Source organism: Drosophila willistoni (assembly GCF_018902025.1).
Source record: "Drosophila willistoni isolate 14030-0811.24 chromosome 2R unlocalized genomic scaffold, UCI_dwil_1.1 Seg167, whole genome shotgun sequence".
In the NCBI taxonomy this organism is placed as follows: Eukaryota; Metazoa; Arthropoda; class Insecta; order Diptera; family Drosophilidae; genus Drosophila; species Drosophila willistoni.
Window position 1 is genome coordinate 11527153 of NW_025814050.1, and position 24230 is coordinate 11551382.

At 34.6% G+C, this 24230-nt stretch overlaps 1 protein-coding gene across 1 annotated transcript; it reads left to right on the forward strand.

Moving 5' to 3' along the window:
• Positions 1-427: 427 nt before the first annotated feature.
• LOC6642263 (mucin-4) lies at positions 428-23344 on the forward strand. Its single transcript, XM_002064720.3, has 6 exons — positions 428-885; positions 19231-19663; positions 19732-22064; positions 22124-22261; positions 22320-22527; positions 22583-23344. The coding sequence occupies exons 1-6, from the start codon at positions 784-786 to the stop codon at positions 22891-22893; spliced, it is 3525 nt and encodes a 1174-aa protein (XP_002064756.1). The 5' UTR covers positions 428-783; the 3' UTR covers positions 22894-23344.
• The last annotated feature ends 886 nt before the right edge of the window (positions 23345-24230 follow it).

Genomic DNA, 24230 nt, shown 5'->3' on the forward strand with positions numbered 1-24230 from the left:
GTACGCCAACTTAGGCTAATTACGTGATTATTTCTGTAAATCGCGCAAATCGGAATTGCAAATAATGATGTCTGCATCATATTTGTGTGTTTTTTGTTTTTTGGCTAGTCAGATACATTTCTGGATTCGATAAGCCGAGCAAATGAGTAACATAACTCTCGTAATACTTTCTCTTTCACTCTGTTCACTGTGTCGCTTGGCGCTCTCTTTGCTTTCTCTTTGGCCCGAAACTGTGCAACATTTTGCCATTACCGGCAGCATGTTGCCGGCTAGCCCTGTATGCTCGTCTACCAAACTACTCATCGTCTTTCGTTGACGACTTGTTGTTGCTGGCGTCTTTATTTTTTTTTTTGGCATCTTCGTTGCAAAGCTTGGCTTAAATTGTTACCAAACGTTTAATGATCTTCAGTTAAGCATCGAACTTTTACCAGACAAGTTGTGTCTGCGGCAAATCACAAAACCCCCGCCAAAAAAACCAACATAAACATTAGACCCAAACACACACATACACACACTCATACACACGTTAACGGAATTTTGAAAATTGAAATTCTTTTTAGACTTGTTCATTTGCATAAGGCAAATAGAAAACGTTATAGTTGATATTCAGTGTGTTATATTTCGGAAAAAAAAGTACAAAAAGTTCGAATATTAAATTAAAAAAGTGCAAAACAAATTGAAATCTTAGTTTCACTTTATTGAGAATTAAAACAGCAAAAAATTGTGAAATTTAAATAAAAAATCTAAAACAAAATATCGCGGAGCATTTTTCAATTGTGAATCATGCGTGTTTTATTGGCCATGTGGGGCACTTTGTGCCTATGGATGATAACGGCAAATGCACAAGGATTTATACCACCACCGAATGCAGGACTACATAATGGGGTAAGTCAAACGGAAGTCGAAAACCAGAACCTGTTAGAATCATGGAAATAATTTTAAAGATTAATTAAAATAATGATTTCTTAGAAAATTAAAATATATTTTTGTCATACATTTCAATTAAATTTTAAAACATAAATTCAAGATAAAAAACTACAAAATGTTATTCGCTCTACTTAAGCATTGTTCAACTAGTTCAGTTTAAAGGAATTAAATTATAAAGATTTGCTTGATGAAACCGTTTTAGTTCGTAACTGACTCAGTTCCTTTTTAAAATTATGATTCATTTTGGAATACCACTATATGAGATTTGACCTAGATATGATGGCTATAAACTACTTCCCATCTCCAATATCATTTCAATAGATTCACTTTTCAGTCTTTAACATTTTTATCATTCGTTCGTCTCTTTTTATATTGAACAAAGTCATAGGAGTCATAATAGACGACGTCAGTTGTTCCACATATCTGTTAACAAAAGGCATAGATTTATATGTGCCAATACATCAATACAGTTTGGGCCAGATAGACGTACGGCCAAACAATCATTAAAAGAAATATTTATCACACAAATAACATTTCCCATTGAATGTTATGCAAATATTTATGGTTTGAATTGACTTTGGCTAAAATTTCACATGCTTGACACAGTTTGAGGCCAAGATCTTGGGCAAAAAATAAAAAAAGAAATGGAACTTAAATGAAAGTTAGCTACCACGCTTAGATTAGGAATTGAATTCAAAAATTTGACTAGACAAGTTTCTCAAACTCAAATATGCAACTACAAAAACAAAACAAAAATTCCCTAGACTTGCGTAAGGCTTTCTTTACATATTTATCAAGAGTTGGGGGGAGGTTGTAAGATTGGTTAGGTTGCCTAAGAGCCTATTTAACAATTCAATTATTCAAAATATTTTTGTTTAAGTCAACGATAAAATTTTCATATTAATTGTAACTGCAAACGAAAATGATTTTCAACGCCTCAATGAACTTTCCCTTTTTACAAAAATATTTTTTTTTATATACATATGCCTCCATACATACAATCATACATATATGTATGTTTATACCCAGTCTTGTATATTGTGATTAAATGAAGATGCAAAGGAAGCCGAGAGTAAAAGTCATAATGGTATGAGACAACGTTTAGATTATAAACCTGTTCACTTGGACTGGTCAAGAAATCATACAAAAGAAAGGCCATATACAACAAAAGTAAAAATAAAGCACAAAGAAATATATCACAAAGGCAAAAAAAAAAACTAAAAGAAAATTGCAAGTCATAGGAAGTTTTATTTGAAACAATTTTAAAAATAGTTTAACTGCATTCTTCAACTCTTGAATGCTTGTTGAAGTCTCTAGAAAATAATTTTAAAAAAAGTAAGAATATAAATTCTTTGGAATTTGCTAAACTTCGAAAAACTCACGATGAAGTCTCATAAACATTATCGAAAAAAATGATCAAAAAATTTTCTTTATGCTTGCATTTTCAATGAAAGTAAGAGTTTTGATCTGAAGATTATGTTAATCATTAATGTCTTAAACAGCGCGAATTTATGATTGATTTTAATCTTAGCAACAGTTTTTTTCTTAATTTTTTAAACAATGATATAAAATTTACGTGCAAAAATCTGATTTGTATTGAGATCTTAACACCTTTAATCATTTTTTTTGTGTGAATTTTCTTTTCTTCAACTTCCATAAATTATTTGCACAGTCAAATAAAATCTGATTAAAATAAATATCTTAACATTTTAAATCTTTTTCTGAATATTTTCTATTACTCTATAACTATACTCTTTGTACAAAGCTTTAATAAATTCATTGACAGTAGTTCTTTACTAAAAATGAAAGCAAATAACAGAAAGACTGGCAGATTCTCCCTAAGAAATTGCTCTTAGCAAGGCTAATTTAATGATATCAGTTCAAGGAAGTCTTCGTTTTCATTAATGCTTAACAAAAGTATATACATTTATGGGTAAATTTATCCATTCACATTGATCGATTTAAATAAATGCCAAACCCCCTCAGGGCTCCACGGGGAACTCAATAACTTGTTACTTAATTTTCTTAATTCTTTTCCTCTTTTGACTTCGTGCATCTTCATAAATATTTTTGCGGCCCCAAACAAAAGTGAAAGCAAAGCAAGAAACCCAACATAAAAAATTTAAATAAAATGGCAAAAATTAAAAAATTAAAACAACAACAACAATGAGTATGCCCACTGAACATGTTCGATGACAGCAAATTGTTGTTACTCTCGGGATGCGGATTCGGTTGAGTGTTTCTTTCTTCTTTTTTTTTTGTCTTTGTCTTTGGCATGGTTTGGTTTGACTTGGCGCAATGAATTAAAGCTGCTGCTGGACGTTTGGGCCCAACAGTTGTAGCAGATGTTGTAGTGGCAGCAATTTTATGTTTACACGACTGCAGAAATAATAAAAGCTGAAATTAAGAAATAGTTAATATATATATATAAAAGCAATAGCCAAGTCTCTGTCTCTGTCTGGTTGCAACCAGTTCCTGTTCAGACAAAAGGAAGATGATGATGATGTTTTCTTTCGTTTTTTTTTTTTTTATTATTATTTGTATGTAATCGGAAGGCCATTGCCTTATACAAAACAAAAAAACTTGCAAAACTCTATATCAATAGAGGATAGATGAAGCGGCAACAACAACACGTTTTTCTTCGTAAGACAAAAGTTGTGCAAGAGCTCAAAAAGAAAAAGGAAATTTCAACAGCAGTGAGAAAAGGTTAAGGACAATGGCAAAATCGAGCCAAAGATACAGATCAATTTCAATTGTGCATTCAATAAGTATGTGTAACATGGCAACTAACTGATTTATGATTTGAATTTACTAAAGTGTGAACCCAGGTCGTTAGTCCAATATTTATGTCTGGTTTCCTTCTTTGATATATTTCAAAATATTTACCAATTTTACTTAAATACACTAAGTTTAATCTATTTTCTTGTGTTACTTACATTTCCTAAATTGTGATCTGGGTGATCTTAAATCCTGATGCCTTGGGTCTAGCTTGGCCATATTTTGCATCGATAACCAGTTTTAGTTAGAAAATTCTGTAGAAATTTTCCTAAGAGACATTTTTTTTTTACCCAAATTTCTGATTTGTGTTCTAGGATTAATGTCTGCGGTGTTATATGGAAATTTGTTGACAACCAATTGGCAACTAAAAGTTTTGAAGTATTCTTACCTAATATAGAGAATTAATTGTACTGATTTTAACTATATCATGTATCGTTATACGCTATATTGTATAAGGGTCTATCAATCTTAAATGGGTAGAGCTAGCTCCATCACATTCCTAGATTTACCATTGTTTAATGACTTTTATGCCATGCGGAAGTATCTCAAATGCCCTACTTAATATAACAATTTGGCGAGTTTAACATCTTTGCTTAAGGAAAATTACTATTATTGTTATTATTATCAGTAAGATAAAGATTTGAACGTGGATCCTTACAGTTTGGTAGTTAAAATCAATGGTTTAATAAAATATTAAGCCTCAAGAAAAGGAATGAAACTCTTCTAACAGAATATTACCAAATTTCTTAGAAATCTTAAGTTTCATACACATTGTCAGTGTAACCTGTGGTTCTAGTGAATTTTTTGTTAAACTACAAAAGTTTCTTATTAGAAAATTTTCTATGTGCTTTTAGTAAATACAATAAAACATTCACATTCCTTAAAAATGTAAAAATAATATTTTAAACTAAAGATTCTCAAACAATTAGCTTGAAGTTCTTAAGTAAAAAAGTCACAACATTTGCTTAAGCTTCTAAAACGCCTAACAATTACTTAAGAATTAGATTTGTAAAAAAATATTTGTTATAAACCAAGTACACATAAGTATATGTAATTTTTTTGCATTTTAAAGCAAATAATATTAATTACCAGCAAATTTCATATATATTTAAACGACAGTTTTTGATTACATAAAGTGATAGCTGACCAAATAAAGGTAGTGACCTGTTCATTGAAAATCATAACAAAGAGTTGAAATATTTTCTCCAAATATTGACTTACAGAAACTGCCGACAACGTGCCATTGATGGATTACTTTAATGCTTAACACTTAAGTGTTAATTTTCCTGATTTTCCAATTATTGTATAATCATTACTGAAAATATTCGAAATTATATAAAATCTAATCAGTTAAGCTACCAGGAGTGTGAGGGATTAAAGATATTATAATTTATTGTAAAATGCTTATCATCGAATGATTAATATGAGATTTAAATCAACTGAGACTGAGGTAGTGAGGCATTCAAAACGTTCAAAACGTGTTGGCCATAATTTGTTGTATCTTTTTGACAGAGATTGGCGGCCCAGCCCTATCTGTCTGTTGTGCTCTTTCATTGTAATTTCTTTTCATTTTCTGTTAATGCTGTTGTTGTTGTTATTGTTGTATTTTTTTGCGACTTCATCTCATTGGAGGTTCTGCTTCGGTTTCGGTTGGCAGGTGGAAAGTGGGTCAATCGAGAGATCTTTATAAATATTTTGTTGTTTTGTTTTATTTATTTTTTTTTCGGTTGCATATTTATCTGAAAGATATTTCTGTATAGGGTCTGGGCCTCTCCCTCTCTCGCTCTTGGTCTTTTTCTCTCTCCTCTAGCTGTCTCTGTTTGTTGGGTAAAGTGACAACTTGTTAATGGATCTTTGTGGGGCGCTTGAAAAATGAAAGTTGCCGAACTGTCTGCATAGCCACTCATATAGAGCTAATCATGTATCATTATAGCACTTCAATTGGCCCTAAACTGGCGCCACAAAATCAAATAAGTAAATCGAATTGGTTTTAGCCATTGCTATTGCTGCCATTCAGTTAGCCATCGTCAAGACAAATAAAATAATTGAACGCTAATCACCTTCCCTATTTCAACGCTTAGATGCGATTTCGTTTGATTGGCTTTTTTGTTGTCGGATAATGAGAGAGGGCAATAGAGACCAAAAAAAAAAACAAAAAGTGGCCACCAACTGGTTAAGGCATTAAATCAATTTCATCTTTGAGTGGATTCATTTGATTAACCGAAAGAGAAGCAGTGAAAAAATGCTACAACAAATCAAGTGATCTAGGGAAGATGAGATACTTCCCCCTTTCGTTTAATATCTTCAATTATTAAGTCATTACACAAAATGCTTCAAGTTTTTTTCTTCTTGTTTTATTTTTGCCATTAATCGAAAGGTATACGGACAAAAAATTTCACATTTTTAGTCTCCAAAGACAACGAAAAAGAAAGTATTAAAGGGCCTGGAACATAATTCATCGCTGCCTATTGACAGGCAACGCGACAGTTGAATCATCGTCTTCCAGGTCATTAAAAATCGTTTGGGCAACAAAACTCATTTTGTCATAGTTTCTACTTTTTTTTTTGTTTCGTTTCTGAACAAATTTAGCTAATTACAAATTATGTTTTATAGGAATTGTTCAGTTGTTGCCTGATGTATGCTGCAATTAGTTGTCTTGCTGCTCCTACTATGCAGTAAATATATCAAGGCAAAATGACAATTTTCACCCACCATGATGATGGTGCTGGTGGTGCATCCAACCAATCCGTAACCAGACAAGTGTCAACTTCCGCATTACTCATAGGCCGCATGAAACGGGTTTTTTTTTTCCTTAAAGTTGTTGATGTTGCTGTTGTTGTTTTTTAGTTGCATCTTCTTCTTACCAATCGTATGGCAAATATGGCCAAAAAGTCAAACGATCCTCCGACGAGGCATCCACGTAATGCAATAGCCAAGCCCAAGAGGAGAGTTCACACAAAACTGGGCAACTGGTTATGGTCGTTTGCTTTGACTGTCTGTCTGTCTGGCTGTTGGTCTGTCTCTTAGTCTGACTGCTGCTTGCCTGGGCTGATGCACTTTCGTTTTTGTTTTTGCTGTTGTTGTGGTCTGTTTGGGTGAAAAGTTTATTGCGCGAAAATGAAGAAGCGTTTGTGATTTGCCTGGCATCGAGTTCCCAAAAAAACAAGATTTAAACGAGGCGGGAATCTCCAACTGTTGTTGTTGCTGTTGCCGTTGGGATGTTGCAAGCCAGGCCAACGAGTTGCAAGTTGCATAATTTGTTTTTCTTCGCCTGTTTCGCCTTCTGCCACTGCCGAGGTGGGAGTTAAATTATTTTGAAACTTGTCCATTTGATTTGGTTTTTTTTTTTTCATTTTGCACTTTAGGTTTTTGGTTTTTGCGTATTTCAAAAACATTTTCAATTAATGACATTTTTGTGGCTTTTGCTACATGCTGATGCAATAAACAAATTGATTTTAAAATGCTTTCATCGTGTGAATTATGTAAATAAATTGTTGGTGGTTGTTAAATAATTTGCTTTTGGCAATTTAGAATTTATTGTAATGAAAAAATTGTCTGCGTTGTGTTTTTATATTTAAGTTATTTTTAAAAAACTTATATATCAATTGTTTAAGTCTAGATGATTCTTTAAATTAGTTAATGGAAATTGCCTTTAATGATGTAATAAGAACTAAAAGCTTTTAGATAAAAATATTACAATACATTTTGGAATTAGAAAATAAATTGAAATATTTTTAAACGTAATTTGTTCAAAAGCTAACGATCCTCCATAAAAGGAGAAATTTATTAATAATCGAAAGTCAAAGATTTCGTGTTGGAATAAATTATTTAAAATAGAAATCGGCAAAATTAGATAACCCGCATCTTAAGTTTTAAATTAGTTCAAAAGAAGTATCTGATAAAAAAAAATGAATTGGTAAGCCGCATTAACAAATTTAGAGAACAAGTTGCTTACATCAAAGAAATTTTGAACCAGAATAATAACTTAAATCAAGATATATAAGAAAATTTCATTCAACTGCTTTAAGTGTTTCTACTTTTAACTTTCAGAACGTTATCACACACTCACACGAAATATGTATTTGTCAGGCAATATATACTATGGAAGCCCTATTGAATGGTATATCACATATCTAAAGTTCTAGAATTTTCAATTGAATATTTTGAATATGTTTCAGTCTCATGGCTTGTTTTAACTTACAAATGTTATTAGACAGTCTTTAATATAAAGATTAATATTGATCGTAAATAGCAATTAGGATTAAAATTAATTTTAGTTGTGATCAATTTATGTTTGTATATTTAATATTAAGACAGTTTATTTTTAATATTTGACTGAAACAAAAGCATTTTAACTTAGTTCCGTATAGGAAGCCTACAAAATCTAAGCAAATTCTTAGACAAGGTCTTTCATAATTTTAGTTTCGCATAACATTTTTTCCGCATCTTCAGCTGACCACTTCAATTGTGGCTATTTACTCACCTCTGATGCAATTGCGTTTGGCTGGCCCCTAGGCATGCCCCTTTTATTATGGGTACGCCAAAGTCAAAGTACCCCACAAATTTGGGAGTCTCTTTAGCACCTGTCATGGAGGCCCTCACCCACCCATTCAGTCGCTGGCTTATGCATACGAAGTGGATGCAGCCAACCCACTTCACACTAGAGTGCGGCGAGCATCTTCATGCCACATTATCGCTAGCGACCGACCGAATAGCCCCAAAGCCTTCATTGTCCCACTACCCGCCCCGTAGGAGCTAAGAGTCTGCCACTTTCAGTTTTCCTTTTGGAATGGCGTAAAGACAACAAAACAGCAACAGCAGCAACAACAAAAATGGAAAACACTTTTCGCTTGGCTTGGCTGAATTTGCTGCACCGCAAAGGTATTCAGAGTTGCAATTTCATTTCAAAGTGTTTCGTTTTGTTGCAAATAATAAATTTTAATTTGTTTTGCGGTCTTTTTTGTTGTTAACCATTTTTCCCTTTAAATTTTTTTTCTTCTGTTCATTTGAGTGCATCAGTTAAGCATGCAAAGGCAAAATCAACAACAATTTTTTCTTGCTTTCGATTTCAAAGAAATTTTAATGGGCCAACAAGAAGTAGAGATATGCGAAATATTCGAGTGAGTGGAATACCCAAATAACTGAATAATCAAAGAACTATTGCCCATGCGTTCACACATTTTGTGTGTATAGTATATTTCACAATTCCAAACACATGGAGGTTACTAACCGACCAAAACAATGGTCAACAATTTTGCCAACTGGCAGGGAAGAGGATTGCAGTGAAGAGACGGGAGACGGGGGGTAATTGCTGAATATTGTCACGAACTGCAACCAAGTTTACAGTTTACTGACTTCAGTGGGCAAGCTTTTTGGCGGCAATCTAAAACATTTGTCGGACTCAGACCCGGAGACCCCTAGAGACCTACCGCGACACAAGCGAATGTATTTAATTTGCATGAAGCTTTGCATTATTTTTGGTTTTTTTTTCTGAGAAAGCTTTGCGTGACCACAAATACGGACACGAGACCAGACTCAACTAAAACCCAGAAAACCATTTCCAGCATTTGGCGAATATCAAGCAAGAGACCTTACCCAGACTCAAACTCCAAAACTTATCCCAGAGACCCGATATAATCTACGAAATGACTTAATTGTTTAGCCACAAAAAGCCAAATGATTAAGTAAATGTAATTAAAATTAAAAAGAACTTCACTTTCGACTCATTCAGACTGCTGACTTTTCTTTTCTTTTTGGAGCACTGCTAACCCATAAATTATGAATTCGAAAACAAACACAAAAAAAGTTTTTCCCTTCTTTTCCATTCCGAAAACAAAAACAATGGCATTGCCTTCTGACAAATGATATGGCCAAGCGGGTGGGCGAGGTGTTAGGGGGAGAAGTTTGGAGAGGGGGGAGACTGTAGGATGATAGCAATGCAATTGCATGTCTGAGAGCCTTCAACTCGAAAACTATGCTGGGGTAATGCTAATACCATATAATTAATGCATTACAGAAGAAGAAATACATATAACTAGCAAAAATAATGTGGCATTGCAAGAGATATCTAAAGCGTAAAGTTATACTTGGTTAGTAATGTGAATTTCATTTAGCCAGTGGTTTTGGAATGTACTGAGTAACTGAGTGACTTGACTTGTCGGGATTGGTGTATATTGCTTTTTTGAGCTTAACAAATGATATACATTGCATATAGGTAAAGGAAATTAACAGACTTCTTCTTTCAAAAATGAGTCTGCCAAAAAAATGGTTGGTCCTTGTTAAAAAATAATTCTACTTCTTTCTATGTGAAGCTATTCATTTATATTCACTCAATTATTAAATAAGCGTATATTAAGCAATTTTTAATTGTAAAGCTCCTTAAAAAATTGTTGAATGTGGGTCCCTCTTATAAAATTGAATATTGCTCGATTTTTTTTGACCATTTCCCAACAGTCAAAGCTCATGTAATTAATGAATGTCCCCTATCGAACCATTTAAATATATATCAAAGATTAAACATTTCAATACAAATATTTCTTGGATTTATATAACTACAAAAAAATGACTACCATACATTAATCTGACATAGTTAGAGTCAAATTGCTCTGAATTACATAGGTAAATAGAGACCAATTCACTTTCCAAACTAAAATTTAGTCGCTTTACAATAAGGCATCTTCTACCATCTTTCTTAAACACATATCTTTATTAAGACATTTATTAACAAATCTTGGCAAAAGTTTTTTTTTCCATGCATGGTAATGGCTTACAACAAATCATAATATTCATTGAGTTTAGCTTATAAAAAAAACTTTTTACAATAAATTTTTTCATCCATTGGTAACCTAACCTTACCCAAGCTAACCTTTGTTGGTTAGCCTTTTCTTCTTGTTGTGTCATGCCTCAGCATCTTTAGTTTTTCCTAAAGTCATAAGACGTTAAGGGAGAAAAAAAAATCAGTTTTCTCTGGTGAAAACATCAATCAATCATCAATCAACATGCATAGCAAAGTCAATCCCAAACCCAAAAGCCACTGAACCCCAAGAGTGTTAGGGTCTTTTTTGTTTTTGTCATATTTTTCCTGCATATTTTCCTCTACTCTCTGCTACACTGTCTCTCTTTCTTTCTTTCTGTCTTTCTTTTGTGTATGCAACATGTTAATTTCACGTTCGAGCATTTGTTGCTATTCATGGCAATGGCATGGCGCATATAAAAACGCTTTCGTTTTTCTTCTTTTCTGCCTCTTTTTTCTTCGTCTGCTGTTAAATGCCAAAGACAATCAATGCGCTTGCGCCTAGGGTTTGAGTTTGGGGTTGGGGGTTTGTGGTGGACAGGTGCTCTTGTGGTTGTCATTAAATGCCAACACGACGACCCACATCAGGTCGGAGATAGCAAGTGAAGTTGATCGAAAGTGTCAATTGATTGACAATTTGAATGTTGGCGTCTTTGGCCAGTGACTGATCAAAAGTGCGAAGAAAAAACCCCAGCGGCCATCAGCATAGAGTGAATAGAGTGTTAGTCATAAAGAGTTTCATTATTTCGTCTATAAGTCAATCTATCAAGTAATTGAGCCCAATGCTTTGATTTAAAACTTGGCAAGGTCGAATGAATTATGGTCTACAAAGGCTTAAAATATTTGATTCAATTTTAAAATTAAATATATTCGAATAAACTAGAAACATATAACTATAGTTTGTGAAGTTTCTAGTTATTTTGAATTTTAAATTAAATACAGAATAATGCAATTTAAATGTAGAATAAAACATAAGTATTTCCAGCGACTGCGATCACTACAAGTTCTATTTTAAAACTTGGAAAATAATAATTTTTTTAATTTTCTATCAAGTGATTCAAAATTTTATATTTTGAAATCATAGTGATAATGCATAATTTATGCATGGACGAGTATATTGGTACATTTTTGTCTCTTATAATGTTCTTAAAAGTAAACGATTTCTTCAATTAACAAACTTAAAATAATCATTGTTAGCAGTCCATAAAATTTGTTCTCTTTATATCTTAAAGGGAACTAAGCCAAAAAATTTGTTATATATATATTTTGGAAATAAGTTCCTATCGAATTCAACTTTTTTGTCTAGCTTGAAAATTCAGAAACCTATTTTAGGTTGTAACTTAATCGAGCTTTGAATATTAACCTTATAACAAAATATTGGTTTTTAGATTTTCCTATTGAAGTTTTTAATATTGCCTTTAATATTGATTTCCCATATTTTAATCTCTGGTATCATAAATAAGCTAAAGTGGGAACTTATAGAATATTTTTGAAAATCAATTGAACCAAGTGTTATTTAAATACTTGTTCTTTTCTACTTAAATGATTGTATTTAATTATGTAAATATCCAAAAAAGTTTTTAAATTACTTGGCTTATATCTAGTCTATAAATAAAGTAGGGCTTTTTTCCTTAATTGAAGTGAACTTCTATGAAACTACATTTGCATTTTGTTTCTTATTTGATAATAAATTCTGAAACTAAATGGAATTGTGTATATACATAACATATTTAAGATTTCTGGCCAATACTTTTATCACATATAAACATTATAATGCAGCTATAAATCAAGTATCTACAATGTTATGTCATACACTTAATCCCTCCCATCGGAATCCAATATAAATCATGAACCAGCACCAAAATTTTTCCATTTTATTAACTACATGATATATTTTTTTCTATTAATAGACAAAGCCAGAAACATCAGGCCAAACAAAGAAAGTTCCATAACACAGACTTAAATATTGAAGTTTCCTCTCTTCCCCCCTCTCTATCACTTTATTCGAATTTTTCGACCAACTTGATTACGACAACGTTTGGCATATTAGTCGAAAAATGCCTTTGGCTTGTCAAATCAAATTGACTTGGTATTATGCTAATGAGAGTAGATCCGGGCGTGAGATACCTGTGCAGACGGACAGGTAGAAGGCAGCACGAAAAAAAAGAGAGTGAAACCAGTTTACAACTGATTGTGAGTGAGTGTGGCATAGGAATATTTGAAATTTTCTATCGCCTGTAGAGGGCGTAACTTAATCTCCACACTGCTGATGATCAGATGTATCAAAGTAGCTGTCAGTTACATGACTAAAGTTTGCCGGCTAATTTGTTAATAACTCATAATTGATTTCACATCACATAGACGAAGATGGAGAGGCAGAAGATGCAGAAGGAGCATCAAATGAAAGCGAAAATTTTGTAAATTTCTTTTCTGTTTCAGTTTTGGTTTCGTTTTGTTTCGCTTTTTTTTGTGTTTTTTTGGTCTTGGTTTTAGTTTTGGTTTTGCTTCTCTTGAGCAGTGAAAGTGATTTGTCTGACAGTTTAGCTAAGCATTTATGTTGTTTATGTTAATTAGAATTTAATAGTTCAAATCAAAACCAAAAATAGTAAAAAAAAATCTCCAAGTTGGCTTAATTAAAAGTTACCCAAGTGGTGAATGAGTGAATGAGGCTTACGATAAATTCTTCAAAAACAACTTGCGCAACTTGAGTTGTTTTTCTTTTCGGCCATGTTGTCAATGTGGCCAATGGCAACGGAATTCGGTGGCCCCGTTTTTAAGTTTCCTGTCTCAGCATTTGCCTTTAAGTCTCTTGCACTAGATTTTTTTCCGTCTTCATCATCATCCATGGCTGCCCCTATGGCCTCTGTGACTTTTGGTTGTACCTCGTTGCTGTTTGTTAGTTTTTGCTGGCCAATTGATGATTTCTTTTTTTGGTAATTCGGTGACGTCTCAAGGTTGTTACAAGCGTTTACCTTTTTTTTTCTATTTTTTTGGCAGTTTTATGTCCAAGTGTTTTTGTTTTTACGGTGCTGTGGGAATTAGACAAAACAAGAAGAAATAAATCATTATGGCAAGTGTGATACAACTAGGCCACTTAAATGTCAATTTTTGTTTATTTAAAATGTGTTAACAAGGCATCAACCGGCGTCATTAGGCTTAGTTGTATGATTGCAATACAAATTGGTTTCAATTTTTAATGAACAAGTATGCATTAGATGTTTTATTAATAGGCCGTTTTAAGAATTCATATCATATTCATTTGTAATAATCACTCGATTGAAAATTGATTTTAAATTCACTTATAATGAGAAACAAATGCACAAAATTTTGTAATTGAATAAAGAATGCTAATGGAATGTTTATTAAAATTTTAATCTATGTCAAAATGTTTCCCTCAGCTTTTGAAACTAAATTATTAAATAAAACTTATTTAATTTTTTAATATATTTTATATTTTTGAGTTTTTAATTAATAAAAACAATTTATAAATAAAGAACTTTTGAATTTTTGACTATAATATAAACATTTTGATCAACATTTGAATTTGAATGAGTTCTTTATCACATGATTTCATTCTGTCCGACCTGAGGCTTGACTTTTAAAATTTCGTATATGACTTTATTGCTGTATTTTGTTTACTTTTATCATTGTACAGTGGGCAATTACTTAGATAAAAAAATAACATTAAAATTGTTTGTTGTAAAGTCTTGAGCATATTATTTTAATACAATTAAACTAAGCCTCTTGAAAAACAACATCAAAGAAGCAAATTAGTTGAAAATTCTTCATCTAAATCGTGTCATTGAAATGATCACTGCACATCCAGAAAAGTTTCAACAATTCCTAAATTAATACAGTTTTTAATCTTAATAATTTGGGTAAAGTTTTGGCCTTGAGTCCAGAAAATTTCCTTTCTATTCGAAACTGTTTTTCAAATAATATCGATTTGACATGACCTTGCACCATAAAAATACAAAAACTCATATATCACAAAAGCATAATATTCCCATTTGACGTCTATTTATCAAGCTCATCACATTTATAATTTTTCTTTTGAAAAAAAAGACATTTACTTTCAGTTTTGCCATGATTTGCTTTGCATTATTCGTCTATTGTGTGCCAATAGTATTAAATGATCACTTTATCCTCATTTTCAATGACTCAATTGAACTGAAATCTTTTGGGAAATCGTGCCCATACTATTGCCAAATCGAACTCATCGATTGTAAGAAAAATTTAAATACTTTTAGCTAAATTCAGGCAAAAAACTGGCTAAGCAAATTCACAGATCTAATACTTGAGAACTGGTTAGCTTCGACTTGACAGTTACCACATGGTGCATATGAACCATTTGATGGCTTCGTTTTGGACTGTTGTTTGGCTTTTGGTTTAGTTGGTCAATCTTTTAAAAACATTTGGCAATTCCCTTTCACTTTGGACGATTGCTTGATTGCAATTTTGTGCAAAGCGAGGAGATTCCATTTCATGTTAATTGCCAGGCAAATAGGTAATTAGCCCAAAGAATGCTACCTTCTCTAGTCCATAGAAAAGAGAAATTTACATAAAATTGTGTAATTAACTAAAAAATAAATTAGAAATTGCCTCAAGCGAAGCTTCACCTACACTAACGTAAGAAAAAACATTAACTAGTTACCTATACATTAAAGAAGAAAAAAAGAAAAGAAGTTGCAATCACAACACAAACAAAAGACAGCAAAAAACAAAAAAAAAAAATAAACAAATGTTATTTAACAATCGCCTCAAACAAAACAAAAATCAACAAGACCTAAAAAGAAACTTGGTCAACTCTTGTTAGATATTATCATTTCCTTACCTCACAACGATGGTTAAATTGTTAAAAAATTAGCGCGATTTGTCTGGAGTAACAAGCATTGAACAATTGGGCATCATTTACAAATGTTTTAGTTTGTTTTTTTTTTGTGTGTAATAGATGAGATCCAAATGATTATGAGCAGATCATTTAAGAGAAGTAAGACAAAAAACTGAAACTGAAACGTAATATATGAGATGAAGATAAATATTTGAAACAATTGCCTAGACAATTACATCTTTAGGTTTAATAGTCAAACAGATTGTATCGATTTGAATGTGTTTTATATCTCTTTTTTAAAATATTAACATCTTTTTAAGTCTGAGTAAGCAAAAGACATAACTCATTTCATAAATAATTTCATAAAAAAAGTTGTTTGATCATCCTGTAATTTTTGCCTTGCTGGCTTGTAAAACATTTAATCAGATGGCTAACTGCATCTCATCATTTGCAACAAAGATTGCATAATCTACTTGAAAATCCACAAAAAACACAACAAGTTAATGCATTGAAATTACAAAGTGGCATACAAAAATAAATTAAATTAAATTTTTGTTTTTGTGTTGTTGCTTTTAAAAATTGGGTAAAACTGCCAATGGCAAAAGTTGCACACTTAGTTTTTTGGTTAGCTTCCTGTTGCCTTCCACATCTTTAGCTCTGGCATCATCGTTATCATCTTCTTCACATTCCACTTGCACTTTGGGGGACATTTTGTTAGAGCTCTTTAATTTGACATACTCCGACACTTTTAACGAGCCACAAAAAGATTTATTATATCATTAGCATCTTGTATCTGAAAGATACTAAAACCGAAACTCAACTCAATTGTAATTTAAATAAACCCACATCTTTAATGGTAGTTGCATGCAAAAATCCGTGTTAATGGGTCAGTTGTTGCTTCTGGTTGTTTCAGTTAGTAGTAATTAACATATTCATATGGCTAATTGCAATGGCTCTACCAAAATGAGATGAGAGATGCCTTTTATTTTGGTTATAATATTCGGTTGTTGTCTGTAATTGGCATTAAATTTGAATAAGCACACAACAAAAGTGGAGAAATAAAAAACAAAAAATGCATAAAATAATAGTAAAATATTTTAAATGCCTCATAAACAAAAAAACATAAAAGCAAAACTATTTATAAATAACTACCTTCATATCTTTTGTACAAGAAAAATTGCATAAATTTGTTTAATAAAAATAGGATAGTTTAAGAGTTGAATTCAATGTTTTTCTTTTTATAATTATTAGCTGGGAAAATCCATGATCAAAACCAATATCTAAGCATAGTTTAGAGTAAATTTTTCCGTAGATCGCCTTAACTTTTCAATACTCTCAACTATCCTCCTATTCCATAACCACTAAAACTGGCCTTCACTGATCGTATATAAAACAAATAACTCAATTTGCTAGCCTCAACATACTTTCAAAAACTCAATCAAAACAATTATATCTAAACAAAATAATAATATTTTCAAGTCAAAAATCACCAATAATTATTGCAAATTGCGTGCCAAGCGAACATCAAACCAACAAAAAAGAAGATGAATATAATAAAAAATTATATTAAATTGTAAGAAATAAATTTAAATATGCAATGCAAGTTTAACTTTCCAATTCAATAAGTATGCCTCACGCAGAAGCAGCAGCAGCAGCAGCAGCAACTGATGAATGCGAATTGCGTGTCTTGAGGCTGTAGCTATATCTTTATCTAAGTATCTGTATCTTTGTCTGATGCTTGCCTAGCCTTGCCTCGCCTTGAGTAGGAGTCCAAAGCGAATTTGGTGGCGCCCACAATACCAAAATTTATTTGTTTAACTTTGATGTTGATGGACAGTAGCGTCAAGTCTTAAGAGCTACGCAAAAGCAAATACAATTAAAAGAATTCGCTTTCGTTGGCCAGACCTTGTTCAAGCTAAAAAGATTTGCATTAACCAGCGAAAGAAATGGCATAAAAATTTCATAACTTTATTTCACTGTGAAATTTTCATTGACAGCCTCTCCCCAGGAAAATAAAAATGGTCATAAAGAAATAAAATCACGCCCTTTTGCGTACTCATCATTTTTGGCCAAACTGTTTTTGTTGGTCTTTCATAATCATTTTTTAGCCGTTTTGTTTAACCTTTTTTTTTGGTCTTCTCTGTTTCCTTCGTCTATGTTTTAGATGCTCTTGGGCATCATGGAATAGACCTTTGAAACGAATTTGGTATTTCGTACAAAGCCATTGAATTTTGATTTGTTTGTCTACTCATTTTCATGGACTGTCACTTGAATTGAAGACACTTCAATTGCAATTGATGCGAAGTGTTAAGGCTTTTGTCGCATTTTGATGCTCTTGTACTATGTTGTGTGAGGTATTTGGGCCAGACCATTGATTGACCTTGTCCAACGAATGAATTTGGCTAATTTTTAGCTTTGAAAGACATTGAAAGGTACTAGATAAGGGGTGTGTAGTCGACAAGGTAACTACCTACTGTTTAAATGGGTATGTCTTCAGTAGAGTTCTTTTGAATAGCCACTTAGAAGTTGTAACTAGCAGTTTCAAATGCAGTTAAATTGATAGCTTAATTGTTCGTTACTTAAACAACGATCTTAGATGTTTTTGTTTGGCTTAAAATATTTCTTTTACGATATGCTTGAAATCAAGTATATGTTTTATCTCTTTAAGTTCTCTTCATATTTACGAATATTGTTTCTGGGCTTTTCTACTAGTCAACTAACCCACTAAATCCTACTACTGAATGCAACACACTCGAATGGTCGGACACTTGAAACAGTAATTGCAGTGAGTTGCTTGAACTGAGCTGTAGCAACTTGAATAATTTCTTTACAATAGCGATTGCATAATAGTACGCCCCACTGACAACATTGACGGCATCATCATAAGCCTCATCTCTTCAGCCCAGTGGCAGCAGCAGCAGCAGCAGCAGCATCGTCATCACGATGATGAGCCGCATCATTAGTGGCAACAACATAATTACCATGCGAAAAGAAAGAGTTTTACTGGCGTGGTTTGATGGAAGTTTGGATAGGTTAGGGAATATCAGACACACACTGGCATCGAAAAGATTTATGGACCTGGCAATTAAATTATACATACAGCAGTTTAGTCATAAACCAAACAACAGCAACAAAAAAAAACACACATATTGGAATACAGCTTGTTGTTGTTGTATAACTAACGGCAATTTCTGGCGGATGATGTCCGAATTTTTGTATGACGAGCATATTTGAGAGGAGTTTGTGGCGGGGACAGGGGATCTGTCTTTTAGAGATTGGCATGGGGGATTGGGATTTGTTGTTGTATAAGCAGGTCACACTGTGAGATCCATGGAATAATGACAAACAAAAAAAAACGGGCTACAATTGTGACTTCAATTTTAAGAGGAAGCTAAGCCAAAGAAGAAATAAACTTGTCATTATTTATTCAAGATTTTGTAAAGATCCAAGCTAAAGCGGATGATGATGAGCTCTGAAAAGATATTAAATAATCAGCTGAAAGTCAAATCGAAATTGTACAAGTTTAGTTACTGTTACTAGTTGCACATTCACTTCAACTTGACCAACTAACCCTCAATGGCAAGGACCCCACAATCTATGCCATCCATGTAACCCATGTCAAGACGCACCAAAATCTAGTTTTTCCCATTAAGCGCAACTAAAAAGTGAAAAATGGAACATCCAGCAAACAGTTTGAAAACTGGTTCATGTCTATTTTTGGCCAAATGGTGAGGGAAATGTTTGAAATGTGAATTCAATAGCCAAGTGTATGCGAAAAACCAGACTATGGATCTGGTTTTCTTTTGCCTTTTTTTTTGCAATGATGCAATGTTTTACTTATTACAGTTTATTTGATGGAAACTTGTTAACTGACTTTTACTTCTTTCGATTATCATTTTAGCCGCCCTTTCACAATTCGAATCGCCGTCAACTGAATCTGCAACAATACAATCAACAGAACTTTATTCAGGCTGGTGTTGAATTGCCCATTCCCCATCGTCAGCAGGTACAGCAACAACAGCATGCTCATCATCAACATCAGCAGCAGCAACATCGTTTTGGCCAGTTCCCACAGCAGCAGCAGCAGCAGCAGTTACAGCAACCCCAAAGCAATCAGCAATTTCAGCGTTCTACGCAAAATCAATTGCAAACAGCTCCTCAGTTTCCACAACAGCCGCAGCAGCAACAGCAGCAACAACTGCCACTACAACAACAGGCCGGCGGCAATCTAGATCTTCATCATCAAAACTTCTTGGATTTACGTAACTTTGCCGGTAACCAACAACAGCAACATCAGCAGCAGCAGCAATTATCTCAGCGACCAAAACAATATGGTAAGTTTAAAACACTGTCCTTGTTTTTTTGTAAGCAAATCACACAAAGTTTCTTCTTTTTTTCACAGATAACCGCCTGCAATCAACTGCTTTTCCACCACAACCCTCTTATCAGCAACAACTTCAGCAGCAACAAGCTCAGTTCGGCTTCCAGCAACCACAGCAATTCAATTCGCCTATTCTCCCCCAGACTACTCAGAAATTGCCCAGTCAGGCTCCAGTGCCAACATTCCAGACTCTGACCCCACAGCAGCAGCAACAACAGCCTCAATTTGTCTACCAACAACAGCCAAGCAATCAGCAACAGCAGCAGCACCAGCAGCAGCAGCAACAATATCAACTTACACCCCAATTGGGACTACCTGTGCCCCCAATTTTTGGCAACCTTCAGTCCACAGCTTTCCCAGCTCAACCGTCGAGAGAGACTTACCAGCAACAGCAGCCACCCCAAACCCAATTCCAGCATCAGTTTGTGAATGCTCCAGCTCCATCAACTGCCCAATCTGCCGATCAGGAATATAAACAGAAACTCATTCAGAAGCATGAACAATTTGTGGCTAAGCAGTATGAGAAATCCCAGCACAAAGTGCGTCAGCAACATGAAGATTTTCTCATTAAACAGCATCAGATAAAGACTCATGTCCTTCCTACCATAATCACACAACATAATGGAGGCAACTACAATCCTAATCAGTATGTCAGGGGACGTCCTGTGGCCCATCCAACCGAATATAATCAGTTCAGTAATGCTTTGCAGCAATATTACAAAGAACATCCCACAACGACGACGACAACTACTACGACAACAACCACTGAGGCTACTACAACACCCAAAAAGAATATCTATGCCCAAGTCAAGTCGGAACTGAGCAAATACCCAAGCCAAAAATCATCTCAGAAGAAACCTGTCAAGACCTTTGCCCGCGATGATCTGTTGAAGCAACTAAAAGCTGCCCTATCTGAGAATCCGCAGCAGCCGCTTACGGGCAATAAGACCTACGATGAAATGGATTTAGTTCTACCCAATGGCCAGAGAGTGCAAGTTATTCGTACCACAGATCCCAACTTGGTTCAAGGACAAAAGGCCTATTCCCAAGAGCAATTGCAAACACTTCTAGCCCAACAAGCTTTGGGTGGTGAGGCCAAGTTGAGCCTTAGCGACATTGCTCCCACTAAGAGCAAGGACTTGGAGCTGCCCGGCGGAGGCAAGGTACAAATTCTACGTTCTCCAGATCCACAAGAGTCCGATACACTGCCAACTGGATCATTGCCCGGCGGAGTGGACTTGTCCAGCCTGGCGGCTCTTTATGGCGGTGGAGCTGGCGATATTCAAGGTGTCACCAATGGAGCCAACAGCATTGCCAGTTCGGCAGTTATTACCTCTGACTCAGATGAACCACCTAGCTTGGAGGAGTTGGCCAAACGTGGTCTCATTCCCGATGGCTATGAGATTGAGGGTTTGAGTTCTAAGCCAAAGGCCACACCTGCTCCTGCTGCTCTGCCGCCCAAGAAAAAGGCCACCTATGTGTATTTGGAAGAACAGTCTGATGGCAGTTTCAAGATCCAAGGTGTCAAGGCTAATGGTGAAAAGGAGACTAAACAAACTGGAGCCGAGGTAGAGAGTATTCTGGAGAGGATACGCAGTGGTGAAATTAAATTGCCTCCATCAGTGTCCCGCCTCTCGCTGCCCAATGATGAAGTGGTGGAAATAAAGAGCGGCAAGATCATTCAAACGACTAAGGCGCCAACAACAAGCACTACAACGACAACAACAACTACACCAGCTCCGTTCGTTTCGCGCGGTACTCCCAGCAATCATCGTCAATATCATCCATCGAGAACATCAACCACCACGACCACAACAACAACAACTCCCTCACCTTCAACCTACTATAGCTCTGTGTATGCGAGTAGCACGCCCAGCGCTGCAGCTGCCAGTCTGGTGAGAACCACACCGGCTCCCATTTACAATTCATCACCAGTGACATCATCTTCTTACCTAACTGGGCCATCGACTCATCTGCCAGTGGTTACCGAACGCCTCTCCGATCTTAGCCAGTCAACGGATCTTCTGCCCCCTGTACCACAATACGCTGATGCTCTTGTCCAAGAGACAGAGAACACGGAGAACACAGAGAAGGCTGCCCACGTTAGTCCCGGAGCTCCCAGTTCCATTCTATCCAATCCAAGTGAAGATCTATTGCAAATTCTTAAATCCAACGGTCTCTTTGCCATGGCCAAATATCTGCGCCAATCGGGGTTAGACAGCATACTCAACGAAACGGGACCCTATACCATTTTTGTGCCCACCGACAAGGCCTTCAAGAACCTTTTAGTCCAGCTCGGAGGACCTGAACGTGCCGAAGAGAAATTCCAATCGAATCCAAGACTGCTTAGTGGGGTAAGATTCGTCTGTAAAGCAAGAAGGACTCTCAACTTATAGATAACTTTTAATTGCAGCTACTACTCCATCACGTTATTCCTGGATCCTTTGAGATAGCCACTTTGCAGGACGAGATGACGGGTGTATCTTTGGCTGGCACACAACTGCGTGTTAATCAATATAATATGCACGATCAGGAATGGAACGATGTGACTGTAAGTCTTAATGAAAGCAAATATTTGGAGTTACTAAATCCTTTTAATACCCTTCCAGTTGACCACGATTAACGGCGCAATGGTTGTGCTGAACAAAAAGGACATTAAAATTCCTCAGGGTGTGGCCCATGCTGTGGATCGTGTAATGTTCCCACTACCTGTGGGTGATCTTCTCCAGACTCTGCAATCCGATCGTGAGGGACGTTTCAGCAATTTCCTGAAGATCCTTTATACATCTGGCCTGTCCGAGAAACTTCAGAGCAAGGGTAAGAATCAATATGAGTCAAAATTCAACAAAATTCTAACTTAATCTGTTTGCAGGTGTTAAAACCTACACTGTCTTTGCACCCGTCGATAAGAGTTTCAGCGATGTGGACTCGGATACCCTCGAGAAACTGTACAATGACAAAGAGGCTGCCGAACAGTTTGCCATGAAACACATTGTTCCAGGAGCTCTATTCTCAGCTGGCATGCGTTTCTATCAGGTCAAGGATTCCCTGTACACGGGCAAAACTGTCATCTTACAAAAGACCTCTGCTGGCAAAATCAAAGTGAATGATGCCCAAATGGTCACATCGAATATCCCAGCCACTAATGGAGTGATTCATGCTCTGGATGGCATCCTGGCGTGAGCGTTAACCATTCAGCAGATATTATCAAAAGTTGTTATGTTTAAGTCTTAGACGTAGGCAGCATTAGTAGGAGGAGAAGTCTTCATCAACCACATGCAAAATTTGTTTAGTGAAATCTTGCCAAGAAACCACAATTGGTGCACAATTAATACGTAGAGCGAAAGAGAGAGAAAAAGAAGAAAAGATTCGATTGGTGCTTTTTTTTTTTGTATCTTTTTCACCCTTCATCTAAAAAACGAAAATCAGTCATTACAAATATAGTTCAATTTAAGAAAAGACGAAAATCATATAACAAATACAAAAAAAAGAAGAGATATAAAAAACGATTATGGGAATCTTAAGTTAAGTTTCTTTATCTAATTTATTTGGGCATAATAATTCAAATGAAATATAATTTACGAAATTCTGTAAATTAAAACACAAATTAAACATAGTTATGTAAATTTAAAAATGTTGTTTCAATCAAAGAAAGTGGATGGAGGGAAAAAAACTAATGGTGATCTGAAACGACACTAAGAGACTAAAATGCTTTATTAATTTAATTATTACCCCTGAAATGATGATCGAAGAAAAATGATCATTCAAATTCGCAACTAATGTTTTCCTATTCATTTCTATATAAATATTAGTCAAATAATTCTTTAACTTAAAGATAATTTTTAGAATTAACTTAATTAGCTTCATATATGCAATATTTGGAACATTTGTGGGGCTTTTACATGAAAGCTACTAAAGGTTTTATGAAATCCTTTTATAGATGTGAAAGCCGGAAACTCATTTTGGGAGTTTCATATTTTGTTTGGAAATCAGTATAAACGATTTCGAACATATTTGCCGAGCACTTGGTTCCTTCCTTTCCTCCTTTTCTTTTTCTTAGCATTGTCTTTCAGTGAAGGAAAGTCCAGTTTACAGCCATAATGAAAATCTTTAGAATCCTGTGGAAAATATTTTTAGAGACTTAAAATTTCAAATATCGTATTATTATCTATAGACGACGAAAATTATTGATATTTACCACTAGTCCAACCTATATACTATACATAGATAATAAGATCTAAATATATTTTTTACCGATTAGCCTAAAGATAAAGATATATAGAAAACACATACTCTATTGCCTGATAGCGTTGTTTTTTTTAAATATGTATATAAAATAAGACGACCGATGAGACCGTCTCTTTAAAAGGTTTCTTTACAGATAACAATCTTAAGTTTCACTTCATTTAACGTACGCTTACTGGTTCCGAAACCATAGTTAGTTTCTCAGTGTTTTTGGCTAGAGGTCGCCAGTGTTTTCAAAGCTGTCTTTCATTATTTAAGCTACGCAAAGCTTTTTA